Source organism: Hyaena hyaena, unplaced genomic scaffold, assembly GCF_003009895.1.
Source record: "Hyaena hyaena isolate Hyena2069 unplaced genomic scaffold, ASM300989v1 scaffold_289, whole genome shotgun sequence".
NCBI lineage: Eukaryota > Metazoa > Chordata > Mammalia > Carnivora > Hyaenidae > Hyaena > Hyaena hyaena.
The window spans coordinates 565932-581086 of NW_024080920.1; the positions used below are offsets into that span (position 1 = coordinate 565932).

General features: G+C 39.5%; 1 protein-coding gene across 2 annotated transcripts in view; it reads left to right on the top strand.

The window, feature by feature from the left end:
- The window catches only part of KIF24 (kinesin family member 24), a 50335-nt gene that overhangs the window by 18584 nt on the left and 16596 nt on the right, over window positions 1-15155 (top strand). For both annotated transcript variants that reach the window (XM_039247041.1, XM_039247040.1), the window contains exons 5-7: window positions 692-779; window positions 9769-9890; window positions 10769-10874. In XM_039247041.1, coding sequence (XP_039102972.1) covers window positions 692-779; window positions 9769-9890; window positions 10769-10874 — 316 coding nt within the window. The remainder of the gene's footprint in view (window positions 1-691; window positions 780-9768; window positions 9891-10768; window positions 10875-15155) is intronic.

Consider the following 15155-nt stretch of genomic DNA (forward strand, 5'->3'; position numbering starts at 1 on the left):
CTCTTCCTTCCTCCCTTTGAAGATATATGAAGACTCCTTATGTTGGAAATAGAGTAGAACTCCACTTCCACTAGCTTAAGTATTTAGGAGAGTCATTGGCTCCTATAACTAGAAAGCCTGGAGAAGAATCAGGCTTTAGGGCCTGTTTTCTCTAGCAGCTCAGGGATATTATAAGGGACCTAGTTTCTGTGCATCTCTCTGCTCTACATTCTATGATGTTAGCTTTCAAAACAGTCCCTCTAGTGGATACAGAGTGGCTGCCACTGCTCCCAGAGCCACATACTTTGACTTCCAGAAAGAGCCAGCATCACCACCTCACTCCCAGGCACGTAACAGCCAGAGACAAGGACTTTATTTTGATTGGACCAGCAGAGATCCCATATCCACTCCTGAACCAATCACTGAAGCCAGGAATATACCATCTGTTGATTGGCATAGGTCTGGATTATATGTTCATTCTTTTAATTGTAGCCAAAGATGTTGATTTGTTTACAATAGTCAAGGACCATCTCTGAAACCCAGGGCTGTGGTCAGGAGGTGTGTGAAGGAGCGGTTGGGGAGGATACGCATCAATTTCGCTCAAGTAATAGAACTGCTACCTAATAGGGAAATGGTGAAAGGTTTCTGGGGAGGCAAGAACATAGTCCATTATAGCAGGTCTGCCATACCAACGTTGTTCTTTTATCTGCAGGCTCTTTGCAAGAGAAGATAGCAAGCATGTGGTACAGATAGTGGGACTGCAAGAGCTTCAGGTGGACAGTGTGGAGCTCCTCTTGGAGGTAACTCTTCTTACTACCCCACGGTAGCAACCTGAGTACAGGGAAAGAATTCATTTTGCTATCTTGCAAGAGTAATGGACTTAAATTTAGCCAGAGGGCCATGACAAGCATACTACTTCACATTTGTAAAATGTGAGTCCTCTAAGAGGATATAGCTCCTTTTCCTACAGGGCTGTTGTCTCAGTGCCACGGAGTGTGAGGGGGAACCTCGTGCATGAGAGGCTACTCTTGTGCTACTTTGACAGACTGCTAATGTGTATTTCTATGGTAGTAGGAAAAGCTGCTGGAGAGAAATATTCTTTTTTTAAGTTTATTTATTTATATTGAGAGAGAGAGAGACAGACAGACAGATAGATACTGCAGAGGAGGGACAGGGAGAGGGAGAGAGTCCCAAGCAGGGTCCACACTGTCAGCACAGAACCTAATATGGGGACTTGAACTTAATAAACCATGAGATCATGACCTGAGCTGAAATCAAGAGTTGGATGCTTAACCAACTCAGCTACCCAGGCATCCTGAAAAATGCTTACTTTTAAGTAAAAATTTTAATGGGTAAGGGGCACTTGGCTGACTCAGTCAGTAGAGCATGTGATTCTTGATCTCTGGGTCATGAGTTTGAGCCCCAAATTGTGTATAGAAATTACTTAGAATTAAAAAAAAATTTTTTTAACTTTTTAAATTTATTTCTGAGAGAGAGACAGTGTGAGCAGGGGAGGGTCGGAGAGAAGGGGAGATACAGAATCTGAAGCGGGCTCCAGGCCTGAGCTAGCTGTCAGCACAGAGCCCGACGTGGGGCTCGAACCCACGAACCGTGAGATCATGACCTGAGCTGAAGTTGGACGCTTAACCATCTGAGCCACCCATGCACCCCTAAAAAAATTTTTTTAACAGCTAATACTTTCACATGGGTTCAGAATTCAAGATATACAACAAAAATGCCCCTACCATTCCCTTTTCAAATTGAGGCAACTAGTTTTATTAGTTTTTTTGTATATCCTTCCAAAGGCATTTCGAAATCTTTTATTAAAAGTTATCGTTTAGGAGCACTGTTTCTCTCTCTCTCTCTCTCTCTCTCTCTCTCTCTCTCTCTTTTAAAATAAATAAGCTAAAAAAATTTTTTTAAAACTATCTTTTAATACTTGGTCATTATTAGATATAAACCTTGCAAAAATATGTAAGAAGATAGAAGAATAAAGGCCACCCCCAACTTACTATATACAGCTCCCCACTCCCTACTGAGATATCCAGTGTTAATGGTTTAAAATAATTAATTTTGGGGGGCACCTGGTGGCTCAGTTGGTTAGGCGTCCAACTTTGGCTCAGGTCATGATCCCACGGTTTGTGGGATCGAGCCCTGTGTCAGGCTCTGAGCTGTCAGAGCCTGAAGCCTGCTTCGGATTCTGTGTCTCTTTCTGTCTCTGCTCTTCTCCCACTGGTGCTGTCTCTCTTTCTCTCTCAAAAAAATAAATATAAAATAAAATGAAATAAAATAATTAATTTTTTCCCTTTTCTGGGAATTTATTAACTTATTTACAAATATATATATTTTTATTACTAAAGTATTTTTTTTTTTTTACAAATAGTTTATTGTCAGGTTGGTTTCCATTTTTTGTATAACTAAAGTATTTTTTTTACAAATAGTTTTTTTTTGTTTTTTTTTTTTTACAAATATATTTTTGTTGAATCTTCTTCAATGCAGTGGTCCTCAACCTGGCTTTACATTAGATCATTTTATTGTGAAAAATAGCCTATACAGAAATATGCACAAAGTCTAAATGTGTATTGTATAATATAGTATAGTATAAAGAAACAAACACCTTCATAATCAGTTACCCAGATTAAGAAATGGAACATTTCAGCACCCCTTACACCCCTGTACAACTTGCCAGTCACAGTCCCCTATACTCCTGACATTTATGCTAATCACTTTCTTGTTCTTCGTTATAGTTTTACCACTTATGTATTCATCCAATAACTATATTACTTAGTGTGCAGCTGTTTTTTAACTTTGAATGAATAGAATCACACCGTATTGTCTTCTTTTGCTCACCATTATGCTTTTGAGTTCAGTCTATGTTTTTGCATATGGCTGTAGTTTTGTTTTTATTTCCTATATAGTATTCAATCATATGACTGTACCATAACTTAACCATTCTGTTAATGGACAGTTGGGGTTGTTTCTATTTGGCGACTATTCTGAACATCGTAACTATGAATGTCCTTGTACATGTAATCCAGTACAGTTCTTGTTGTAAAGATGTGCACATATTCCACTTCACTAGCTTTCCAAAGCTATGTACACTACAGGTGGTGCGTGAGCACAATCCCATTGTTCTCCATGCTTGCCAACACTTCCTGTTTTTCAAATTTATGCCAGTCTGGAATTGTTTAATTATGTCTCATTGTAGTTTTATTTTGCATTTTGCTGATTGAGAATTCAACTGAATAGGTTTTCATATTTTTAATTTATCTTATGGGTTTCCTCTTTGGGGGATGCCAGTTAGGGTCATTCCCTTATTTTGGGGTTGTCTGTCTTTTTCTTACTGATGTGTATATATGGATATGAGTCATTTGTCAGTTATTTGTGTCATAAACATGTTGTCTTATTCTGCGGCTTGTCTTTCTAGTTTCACCACAGTGTCTCATTGCTTACTTGAGTCCCTCTGAGGCCAATTAAATGAGAATCTCTTGGGGTCAGGCCCACATGTAGATATTGTTATCCTGAACTGAAATATTGGTCACATACCATAATGTTCACCTTTTTAAAGTGAATGCTTCAGTGTTACATAATTTTTTTAATTAAAATATCCACATATAATAATCACCCTTTTAAAATACACAATTAAGTGGTTTTTAAAGTATATTCAGAAAGTTGTGCAGCCATCTCCACTATCTAATTCCAGAACATTTTCATCACTTCAGAATGAAACCCTGTACCATTAGCAGATGCTCCATACTTCCTTTGCCTCCAGGCCTCACAGCCACTAATTTCTATCTCTATAGATTTGACCATTTTGGCCATATCATATAAATGGAATCCTACAGTATGCAACCTTTTGTCTCTGGCTTCTTTCGCTAAGCATATTTTCAAAGCTCACCCATGTTGTAGCACAGATAAATACTTCATTCCTTGTTATGGCTAAATAATAATCTCTTATGGATACATTATTTCATATATATATATATGACACTCTCTCTCTCTCTATATATATATATATATAAAAATATATAATTTTATTTTAGAGCAAGCTTATGAGTGGGGAAGAGGGGCAAAGGGAGAGAGAATCTCAATAAGTCTCCACGCTTAACTCAGAGCCCTGCACAGGGCTTGATCCCACCACCCTGGGATCATGACCTGAGCTGAAATCTTGAGTCAGATGTTCAGTCGACTGAGCTACCTAGTTGCCCTTATTAATATTTTATTCATCCATTCATCAGTTAATAGACACATAGGTTGTTTTCACTTTTATAGAAACCACTATTATGAATAATGCTGCTGTGAGCATTATTCATGTACAAATTTTTGTGTGGACATATGTCTTCAGTTTTCTTGAGTCTATGGCTAGGAATGGAATTGTTGGGTCATACTTTTTTGAGGAACTGCCAAATTGTTTTCCAAAGTGGCTGCACCATTTTACATTCCCAGCAGCAATGTATGAAAGTAGATGTTATTTTAAATGCTCTTCATGTGATTCTAACATGCAGTCTGCAGCCATTGTAATCATTCTTATTCTTTTAGTAGCAAGCCTGGCTAGAGTCATAGAGAGAAAGCTAGAAGGACAGGCCAGGTATTTGGCAAGACCTAACTTTAAAACAACTTCACAACATACACCAAAGACTTGGGTGTGTGAAATGGCAGGGTGGCCCACCATTGATGTCTTTTTCTGACAGTTTCTTTTCCTAGGACAAATAAGTAAATTTTGCTTAAGGGCTGAGACCTCATATTTGTGTGACTATTATATTCTTGAGTCCTCGGATAAAAAAAATCTGAGGATAGCACATGAGTGTGGCTATTTTACAGTTACTTAAGAGCCAAGGGCCCCTTTCTAGGAATTGTAAAATCAAGTTTGTGGGATGTGTTGAAGGGGCTTCCCTGAGATTGTGACCATTCTTTTTTTTTGTAATGTTTGTTTATTTTTGAGAGAGAGGGCATGAGCAGGGCAGGGAAAAGAGAGAGGGAGACAGAGGATCTGAAGTGGATGCTACACTGACAGCAGAAAGCCTGATGTCAGGCTCAAACTCATGAACCATGAGATCACAACCTGAGCCAAAGTCAGATACTTAACCGACTGAAACACCGAGGCACCCCGAGATTGTGACCATTCTTTTTTTTTTTTTTTTTAATGTTTTATTTATTTCTAGGAGAGAGAGACAGCGTGAGCAGGGGAGGGTCAGAGAGAGAGGGAGTCACAGACTGAAACAGGCCCCAGGATCTGAGCTGGCAGTCAGCACAGAGCCCGACGCGGGGCTCGAACCCACGAACTGTGAGATCATGACCTGAGCGAAAGTCGGACGCTTAGCCGACTGAGCCACCCAGGCGCCCCGATTGTGACCATTCTTAACCTGTCCAGAGCACCCTCCATTGTGGAGTCCTAAGGAAATTGTTTCTTATACTCCTGTTCACTCTGGTTCTCTTGCCCCCACATCCCCCAGCCTTTCCTTCATTTGACAGGAGAGTTGCTGCCCATGATGCCTTTATCCCTGAAGATTAAACCAACTGAATGCGAAAGGAGCAAACGTTTAGGAGGAAGTCCCTTTTCCTTAGGTATGGGCCATAATTGTGTTAATGGGCAGTCTGGTGTCCCACCACCCCCTCTACCTTTGGAAGAGTTTATGGTACTGCTCTATCTTAAGATATCTTTCCTCCACGCCCATCTACCCCCCCCGCCCCCCGCCCCATCAGTCCTCAGTTTGTTCTCAGCATTCAAGAGTCTCTCATGGTTTGCCTCTCTCCCTCTCCACTATTTCTCCCCTTCTTCTCCCCCATGGTTCTCCATTAAGTTCCTCCTAATCCTCCTATGCGTGCAAACATATGGTATCTGTCCTTCTCTGCCTGACTTATTTCGCTCAGCATAACACCCTCAAGGTCCATCCATGTTGCTACACACGGCCAGATTTCATTCTTTCTCATTGCCATGTAGTATTCCATCGTATGAACACTGGGTGTTGTATGGAAACCAACTTGACAATAAACTATTTGTTAAAAAATAAAATAAAATGAAATTATATAAATTAAAAAAAAAAAAGCTGGTTGGAGTAAAAAAAAAAAAAATCTTTCCTAAGAAAAGCAGAAAGAAGGGGCTTAGTTGATTGTGCGTCCGACCCTTGATTTAGGCTCAGGTCATGATCTCATGGTTCATGAGTTTGAGCCCCATATTGGGCTATGTGCTGACTGCCAGCCTGCTTGAGATGCTCCCCCCAAAACCCCACTGCCCCTCGAATTTTCTCTCTCTCTCTTAAAAACTAAAAAAAAAGAAAAAAATAGCAGAAAGAAATTTCTTGTTAGTGTGTTATCTCATTATCGCCATCAATACTTTCAGTCTGTAACATATATGATGGTGTACAAGAAACCAGCTGAGATCAAGGTGGAAAGTTGATATAAATTATGGATACCCTCATAAACATTTATTGAAACAACAGCACTTGCTAACTCAGGTGTCACACTTTCTCAGGTTTTACCATGCTCACTCGGGTGTCACCCATGTGTTTGCTCAAGTGTCACCCACAAGTGTCATCTTTGAGTGTCACCCTCACAAATCACCCTCAGGTTCCCTCAGATGTGGCCACGTGCCTGCCTGCACAACTAGCAGCCGTATTTTCCCCGCAGGATTGTCCTTCCTTCAGGAACTATCTCCTTCAAGTGTATTTTATTACCTGGTCTTAACAATGCAGACACCACGTCCTCCCTGCCTTTACAGAGGACACGCTGACTCCTCACAGTACTCAGTTGTGGAATCAAGATTTCTTCTGTCAGGGAATTGATGAGTATTTTTTCAGTTGTAGAGATTTACAGATTTTTAAGTCATTTCGATAGCCGTTTTATGTGCTTATGGGCATCCATTCTCAAACTTCTCATAAACCTGTTTCATGTTTTATCTTTGCCCTGCCTGTAATTGGTAGCAGAGGCCCACATGGCAAAAGCTTCCCCTAGATGAGCCTCAGTTGTATGCCAGTGATAGAGACTTACTCGGCACACAGCGCCTATGCTGCTAATGTGCTCCTAGCCCTCCTTCGGTGTAGGCGCAGAAACCATAGTAATTAAAGCCTTATAATCATACAGAGCAGGTCCTGGTGCCATATATCCTTCAGCATGTCCTTTCCCTTTCTGAGCCTGAAACATGCAGATGATAGTAGATGACTGGGTTGGATGATAGAGGAGGAAATGAGATAACATACAGAAAATGGTTGGTGTGACACTCGCTCAATGTGCCACATCTGTTCTTATCAATAATGTTTATTAATAATGTCCCTGAATGTTTTCCAGGCAACAGAATTCAGCAGTTGTCTTTAGTTTCTTTGGTGTCAGGTCCCCATTTCGCTACTCCTATAACACGTTTTGTCTAAAGGACCTAGATTTAGAAATTTGCCCAATAGACTTTAGTTATGGAAGGAAGAATTTGAGGAGGAGGAGGTAGTAGAGGAAAAGGAAGCCTAGTGATTTTTAAGTTGATTGCATTTTTTTTGCTTGGCTCCTATACTTGCACTTTCCCCCAAATATTCTGTTTTCCCCTTTTCTTCTCCTTTTTCTTTTTTGGTTCACTTGTACTCGGGAGCCCATGGAGTCTCATGTTGATCTGTAAAGTCTATTTCACCATGAAACTCTGATTGTTTCACATTTGTGAAAAGAAAAGTTTTGGAAGTTTACACAAAGATGTTCGTTCTCGGGGCACCTGGCTGGTGGCTCAGTCAGTGGAGCATGCGAATCTTGATCTCGAGGTTGTGAGTTTGAGCCCCACATCAGGCTCTCTGCTATCAGCATGAAGCCTGCTTCTGATCCTCTGTCCCCCTTTTCTGCACCTCCCTCATTCCCATTCTCTCAAGAATAAATAAACATTGGGGTGCATGGATGGCTCAGTTGGTTAAGCATCTGACTGTTGGTTTTGGCTTCGGTCATGATCTCACAGTTTCGTGAGTTCGAGCCCTGTGTTGGGCTATATGCTGGCAGCACAGAGCCTGCTCGGGATTCTCTCTCTACCTCTCTGCCCCTTCCCTGCTTGTGCTGTCTCTCTCAAAAAATAAACTTAAAAAATTTTTTTAAATAAATAAAAACATTTAAAAAAGTTTTATGATCTTCACAAACTGAGTCATTTCTACTCCTCAGAGCTCAGATGCTTTATTTCAGTTTCTGAAAGGCATGGTGATTCTAAAACTGAGGAAACCGGACCAGAACCAGAAATCCCTTCAGGCCTTCCCTAAAAGGCATTAGTGAGGAAAGGTATCCTCAACACATTAGGTTTTCTGAGACCTACTCACAGGTACCTAAAGGATCATGATGGATAAGGTGGACAAGGTGCATGAATAACCAAGTGTAAAACTATAACAGAACCCCAGAAGCCAATCTTTCTTCACTCCCCTGGGGTGAACCACAAACCATCCTCTGAGCGTCTGTCCATATCCGCTGTGTCTAGCTGGTTTGGCCTTGTGGCCTTTCTCAGCTCTGTGTCATCATTACTCTCACACGTGTCGGAGGCCACCTGGCTTCTATCCCTAGCCTGACCATATTTGACCTATGTGACCTCGGATAAGTCACTATGTTCCCTGTATTTCTTCCCTTATCAAGCATATTGTTTATATAAACGTAGAGATTTAAAAGATCTCAACTGTCTCCTCATGGGGCTTGTAAAAGACCAAAAACAATAAGCAAAAAAACAAAAAGAGGTCTGAGAGCCCTAAAACTAAAGGGAAATACACCAGAATCTTAACTCTGGGATTATGCGAGGTATATATCTTCTTCTTGATACTTTTCCTACATTTTCCAAGTTTCCCACAGTAAGCATGTCGTCCTTTTCTAATAGAGAAAAAAGAAAAATTTGATAAAAAGAACATTACACATCATCCTGGCATTATAGTATATGTACACATTAAGTCAGTGATAGGAGAGAGGTCAGGATGAAGTACATTTGAACTAGGTGGTTCAGTTACAGACGTGCTGTAAGTGGCCTGGCCAGCATTCGAGCTTCGTTAGCAGTGCGGGGAAAGGGCATCTGCCACACCCAGTGTAAGGGGCTCTGCTCTCCTCTTATGATTCTAATTAGCAATAACATACTAGCTCTGCAGTTGGTAATCCAGTGTTATAAGTTAATAGGTTCTTCTCTTTATAAAAAGATTCATCAGATAGACCTGCTACACTTTTAGCAAGCTGTTTACAAAATGAGTGTATCTAGAATACGATTCTAAATTTGATTCTAAAATACAATTCTAGGGGCAGCTGGGTGGCTCAGTCAGGTAAGCAGCCAACACTGGATTTCGGGTCATGACCTCGAAGTTTGTGAGTTTAAGCACCACATCAGGCTTTGAGCTGACAGGCTAACAGTGCGGAGCCTGCTTGGGATTCTGCCTCTTTCTCCCTCTTTTTCTGCTCTGTGTATTAGTCATTCTGTGATAACACATTTTTGTCCTTTGCTTTAGTTACTAAGATAGATGGGTATTATGGGACCTTGCTTTGGAGACAAGTCATGCCCTGGAGATTGTAGTCAGGCTAAATCTATCAAAGATATAAAAAAGAGTTTATGAGATCAAGAAGTAAATTAGCTCTTCAGCTATTAAATGTTCTCCCCCAAGGTTAGTATTCCACATTGTTTGCACTGCTGTTGGGTACTTACTCTGTATGTTTTAATGTTTAGGCAGATTTCTGCATACAAGGGAACTGCAGTGTACGGACAAAGGTATATGCCTGGTCTCTGTTGCTCTCAGCCAATTCTTAGAAACCGGAGGGCTTTTTTATTTCTTAGGGAAATAAGAAATATTTCACTCTGGATTTGATTTTCAGGTGATTTTGAAAGGCAGCAAGGAGCGCAGCACCGGGGCCACTGGAGTTAATGCAGACTCCTCCCGCTCCCATGCTATCATCCAAATTCAGATCAAAGATTCAGCCAAGAGGACATTTGGCAGGTGAGCTGGAAATATGCAAGGAACTGCATTGTCTGCCTTTCCCTAATGTGACTTTGAAATATGTGTTACCAACAACAGGACACTCCGCCACCGTGGAGTTTTTAATAAATATCAGAGATACAGAGTAGAGTTGTTAGCACTGAAATAAATCATTGTATTAAAGTGCCATCAGTTGATTAACCATGAAGTAATGACCTATTGTTGGTCAAGCCTAAGTTATTAAAAGGGACATTGATTGCTTCTAACATGAAACACAGCATCAGCAAAGGAATAGTAGGAAATGCATCTCAGCTTACAGGCCAAAAAAAAAAGGGGGGGGTAGAGAAAATTAATCTATCCTTCTTGAAAGAAGCCATAAGACAATTGAGTACATTCATTGCTTCTCTGGTGCTATCTTAGCAACCTGTGCCACACTGATGGATGAGCCCATCTCACCTCCAAGTAATGAGTCTTTTTCTTTCTTTTTTTTTTTAAACTTTTCTTTCTTTTCTTTTCTTTTCTTTTTTTTCTCCTTTCTTTTTCTTTTCTTTTTTCTTTTTTGGCTGGAAAGCAGCCCACAGAAGTTTCTATTTAATTGCCTAAGTGGTCACATATGTGACTTGGATTGTAGTCATTTAGCTTTATGGGAAGAATGTTTTATTAATTTTAGTCATACTTTCTGACAAATGATTAAAACCAACGGAAGTGTCTGAGTGAACAAGTGCCAGCAACAGCTGACATATCAGAATCTTACAATACTTTTGGAAAGCTGACAGTAATGTCTTTTCTTTCCTGAGGATGGGCCAGTGTTGATTTCTTCCTGCCGCCACAAAATGCTGACTGTTGTAAAAATAAACCAAAGCCCCAATGAAGTTATCCCTACTGTGTCTTTTCTCTAGGATCTCTTTTATTGACTTGGCTGGCAGTGAAAGAGCAGCAGATGCCCGAGACTCAGATAGACAGACAAAGATGGAAGGCGCAGAAATAAACCAGAGTCTTCTGGCTGTAAGTTGTTTGAAAAAATCTAAAAATCCTTCTTGAGGGGGACCTGGGTAGCTCAGTTGGTTAAGTTTCTGACTGTGGTTCAGGTTATGATCTTGTAGTCCATGAGTTCAAACCCTACGTCAGGCTCTGTGCTGACAGCCCAGAGCTTGAAGCCTGCTTCGGATTCTGTATCTCCTTCTCTCTCTGGCTCTCCCCTCTGCCTTCTCTCTCAAAAATAAACATTAAAGTAATTTTTTAAAAATCCGTCTTGAGAGATTTTGCCCCTCTTTACATGCAGCCAGAGTGGGTGAGGGTGGTGTGGGTGGAATCCGCAGAGTAAGGGCGTGATCTTAGAGTCTGGCAGTGGAATTCCAAGGTTGGAGATGGAGCCTGTCCAGTCAGATTCTCAGCAAAGGAACTGACCAGTATTTCTACAGCTGCTGAAAGGTTAACTTAAGTAAGCTTTCTCCCTCTCATCAAATTTTTAGATTGTATTTTCAAACATATGAAAGTAGAACAAATCATATAATGACCCCCCGGCTTCAACATGTGAAAAATCTAACCAACCCTTTCCTTCCCCTGGTTGGATTATTGTAAAGCAAATTCTGTCATCCTGTCACTTCTTCCACAAACATTTCATTATCTCAAGGAGAAAAGGGCTCTTATTTTTTTTTAATATACCTGCAATGCCATTATCACACCTAAAGAAATAATCATGTAATATTATCTATTATCTAGTAAATATTATCCTTCCTCCAGTTGTCCCATAAATGTGTTTTCACAGTTGGTTTGTTCAATTCAAGATGCAAACAGGACCCTTGGATCACTTCTCATAGTCTCTTTTATTCCATATCAGTTCTTCCACTCTCTCTCTCTCTCTTTAAAATCCATGTTCAAGAAAACTGAGTACTTGTCCTATAAGATTTCCTGCATTCTGGATTAGGTTGACTGCATCCCCATGTTGATGTTTAACATGGTACTCTGTTCTCTATATATTTTCTGTAAAGTGGTTAAGGTCTGTATTTGTGCAGTATAGTAGCCACTATGCCACATGTGGCTATTGAGCACTTCAAAGGTAGCCAGTCTGAATTGAGATATGCTCTAAGTGTAAGACTCTGGATCACCCTGGATCTTGAAGCAGGCATAATATCTCATTAATATTTTTTCCTATTGATTACACGCTGAAATAATATTTTGGGTATACTGAATTATATAACATATAATTAAGATTAATCTGGAGTGCCTGAGTGGCTCAGTAAGTCAAGCATCTGACTCTTGATTTCAGCTCAGGTCATGATCTCGCTTTATGGGATTGAGCCCTATGTTGGGCTCTGCACTGGCAGTGTGGAGCCTGTTTGGGATTCTCTCTGCCCCTTTCCCACTTGTGAGTGCTCACTCACTCTCTCTTTCTCTCCCTGTCAAAATAAATAAAAGAAATAATTTCAGGGCGCCTGGGTGGCCCAGTCGGTTGAGCGTCCGACTTTGGCTCAGGTCACGATCTCAGTTTGTGGGTTTAAGCCCCGCATCAGGCCCTGAGCCTGCTTTGGATTCTGTGTCTCCCTCTGTCTCTCTCTCTCTGCCCCTCCCCACTTGTACTCTGTTTCTCTCGCTCTCAAAAATAAACATTAAAAACATTTTTTTAATAAATAAAAAATAATTTCATATTTTAAAAAACAAATTACATGTATGGTTTGTACTTGTGCCTAACATTTCTATTGGGAAAGCACTGTTCTAGAAGCTTGATGTGATTGAGGTTCTGTTTTCTTGGCAAGAATTCATGGGTAGTTTTTAGACTTCCTATAGCAACACATCAGGAGGTACAGAATGTCTGGTTGTCTCTTTTTGTGATTTTTTAAGAATTGAGAAAAATTCCAGTGTTGTCAACTTAATTTGTCCAGAATAGCTTCCTATCAGACTTTTTCATTGAATCGCTTTAGCAGCTATTGATGAGCATCACCTGTATCTGTTGTTTTATTAGAGATTCCAAATGGTGATATTCTAATACTCCTTTATTAGCTGGAAAGAACTTTTCCTCAACTGATTATTCTGAAATATAGTTCATACAGTAGAGACAGGATAAATTCTTGATTCTTTGCCTTTACTGTTTTTCAGAATGATTGGTGTCCTAGTAATGTAAACATGACCAATGAATTTGTTATTTACTTTTGTTTATTTTTCTGTATTATTATAAACTCATTATAATCAGTTTTTGCTATTTAAATTGAACATATTTGGCCAGCGGGAGCCTTTTCAAGTATGTTCCTGTGTCTTTTTGACCAGCCCTCTTAGTCTTGAATAGCTTCCTGGCTTTTGGCATGACAAGATAATCTAGGTTCATCTTGTACATTTCCTCTTGTACATTTCCTTTTCCAGACCTTAAATCAGCCAATTCTTCAACAAGTCTTGGTTTTAGAAGGAAATGGAATTTAGAGACCATTAAGGGGTGCTAGAGGTGCTTAATACCACTAGGTTAGTGGACAGAGCTAGGAAATAGATTTTTTTTGAAAGGGAAGGTAGATCAGGGATTCATACTAATAAATCAAAATTAAGATTACAAGGGTTTTGGTTAACTTTTTTGAATTTTTATTTCCCTTTTCTCTTACGCTAGAATTCTTGGTTGCTAACATTAATTTATTTGCTCTGCTTCATTATATATCTATTTCAAAATAATGCTAACACTACTCATAATGTGATTATTGAATTCAAATTAAGATTTCTTTGCAGTTTCCTTTTCACTCTTAAGTTGTCCCACTAGGGATGTATAGTCCTAATACTGTTTGCAAAGTTACTTTACACACACACACACACACATATATTTGTGTGTGTATATATATATATATTTGTATTCCACCCTATTGTCAGAAGAAGAAGAAAAAGGGTGGTATACTGTAAACACTTTGCTTTTTTCCCTGACCAGGATTCTGGGGCTCACTATACAGTTCTGTATAGAGACCTTCCTTGTTCCTTTTTGCAGCTGCACAGTGCTGCCTGTGCCCCTCAATATTATCTAAGTCCTTTTGACCAGAACTGAAGTCTCTAGCTAGGTACTTTATTTCCAGGCCTCATGAAGGATAAATTGCAAGGCTAGAAAGGTGAGGGAGACCCTCAGCATCTGTTTTTACCTTTTTAATTTTTGAACAATTTTAAGTTTTACAAAAATGCAAAATAAATGCACAGCATCCAGAGTATTAACCATATGTAACCATAATAAAATGATCTAAATCAGGAAATTAACATTGGTTATAATCCTATTAACTGAAAAAAGAAAATTTTAAAGGGGTGCCTAGTGGCTTAGTTGAGTGTCCAACTGTTGATTTCAGCTCAGGTCATGATCCCAGAGTCATGGGATCGAGCCCTGTGCCAGACTCCACGCTGAGCATGGAGCCTGCTTGAAATTACTTCTCTCCCTCTCTCCTCCACCCCCCTGTCTCCCACTTTCTTTCTCTAAAATAAAATAAAATAAAATAGTTTCAAATAATAAAAATAATACAATACTATTAACTAATCTACAGACCTTGTTTGAATTTCACCAGTAGTCCCACTGATGTCCTTTCTGGGTCTAGGATCCTATATTACATTTAGTAGTCCTGTTTTCATCGTCGTCTTGGTTTTTGTTGTCTGTGACTTTAACATCTTTGAAAAGTGCTGGCCTTTTATCTTACCAATTGTGAATTTGGGTTTATCTGTTTTCTCAGATTATATTAAGGCAAAGAATTTTTAGCAAGAACACCACATAAGTTCTGTCCTTCTTGGTGGATCATATCAGGTGGTGCATGAAGTCAGTAAGTCTTATTACTGGTGATGTTAATTTTGATCACTTAAGGTGGTTTGTGCTAGGTTTCTCCACTGTAATATTACCATTCTTTCCTTTGTAATTAATAAATATCTTATGGGAAGATACTTTGAAACTATGCACATATCCTATTTACATCACACTTTTGCTGCCTAATTTTGGCATCCACTGATGATTCTTAATCTGCAGCAATTATTACTGTGGTGTTTACCTGGTGGGATTTCCTGTTCCTATCATTCTTTTTACATTAATTAGTTGGAATTCTGTAAGAAAGAGATGTTCCTTTTCTCCAATTTATTTATTAGGTTATTTATAACAGCAAGTGGATATTTCTTTTATTTGCTAGATTATAATACATTTCTATCATTATTTTATTGCTCAGATTGTCCCAGATTTGGCCATTGGCAGCTCTTTCAAGTTGGCTCTGGTATCATTTTGATATGCCCCCATCATTTTTTTTTCTTTATATATTTTGAGAGAGAGAGCAAGAGTGAGTACAAGCAGGGGAG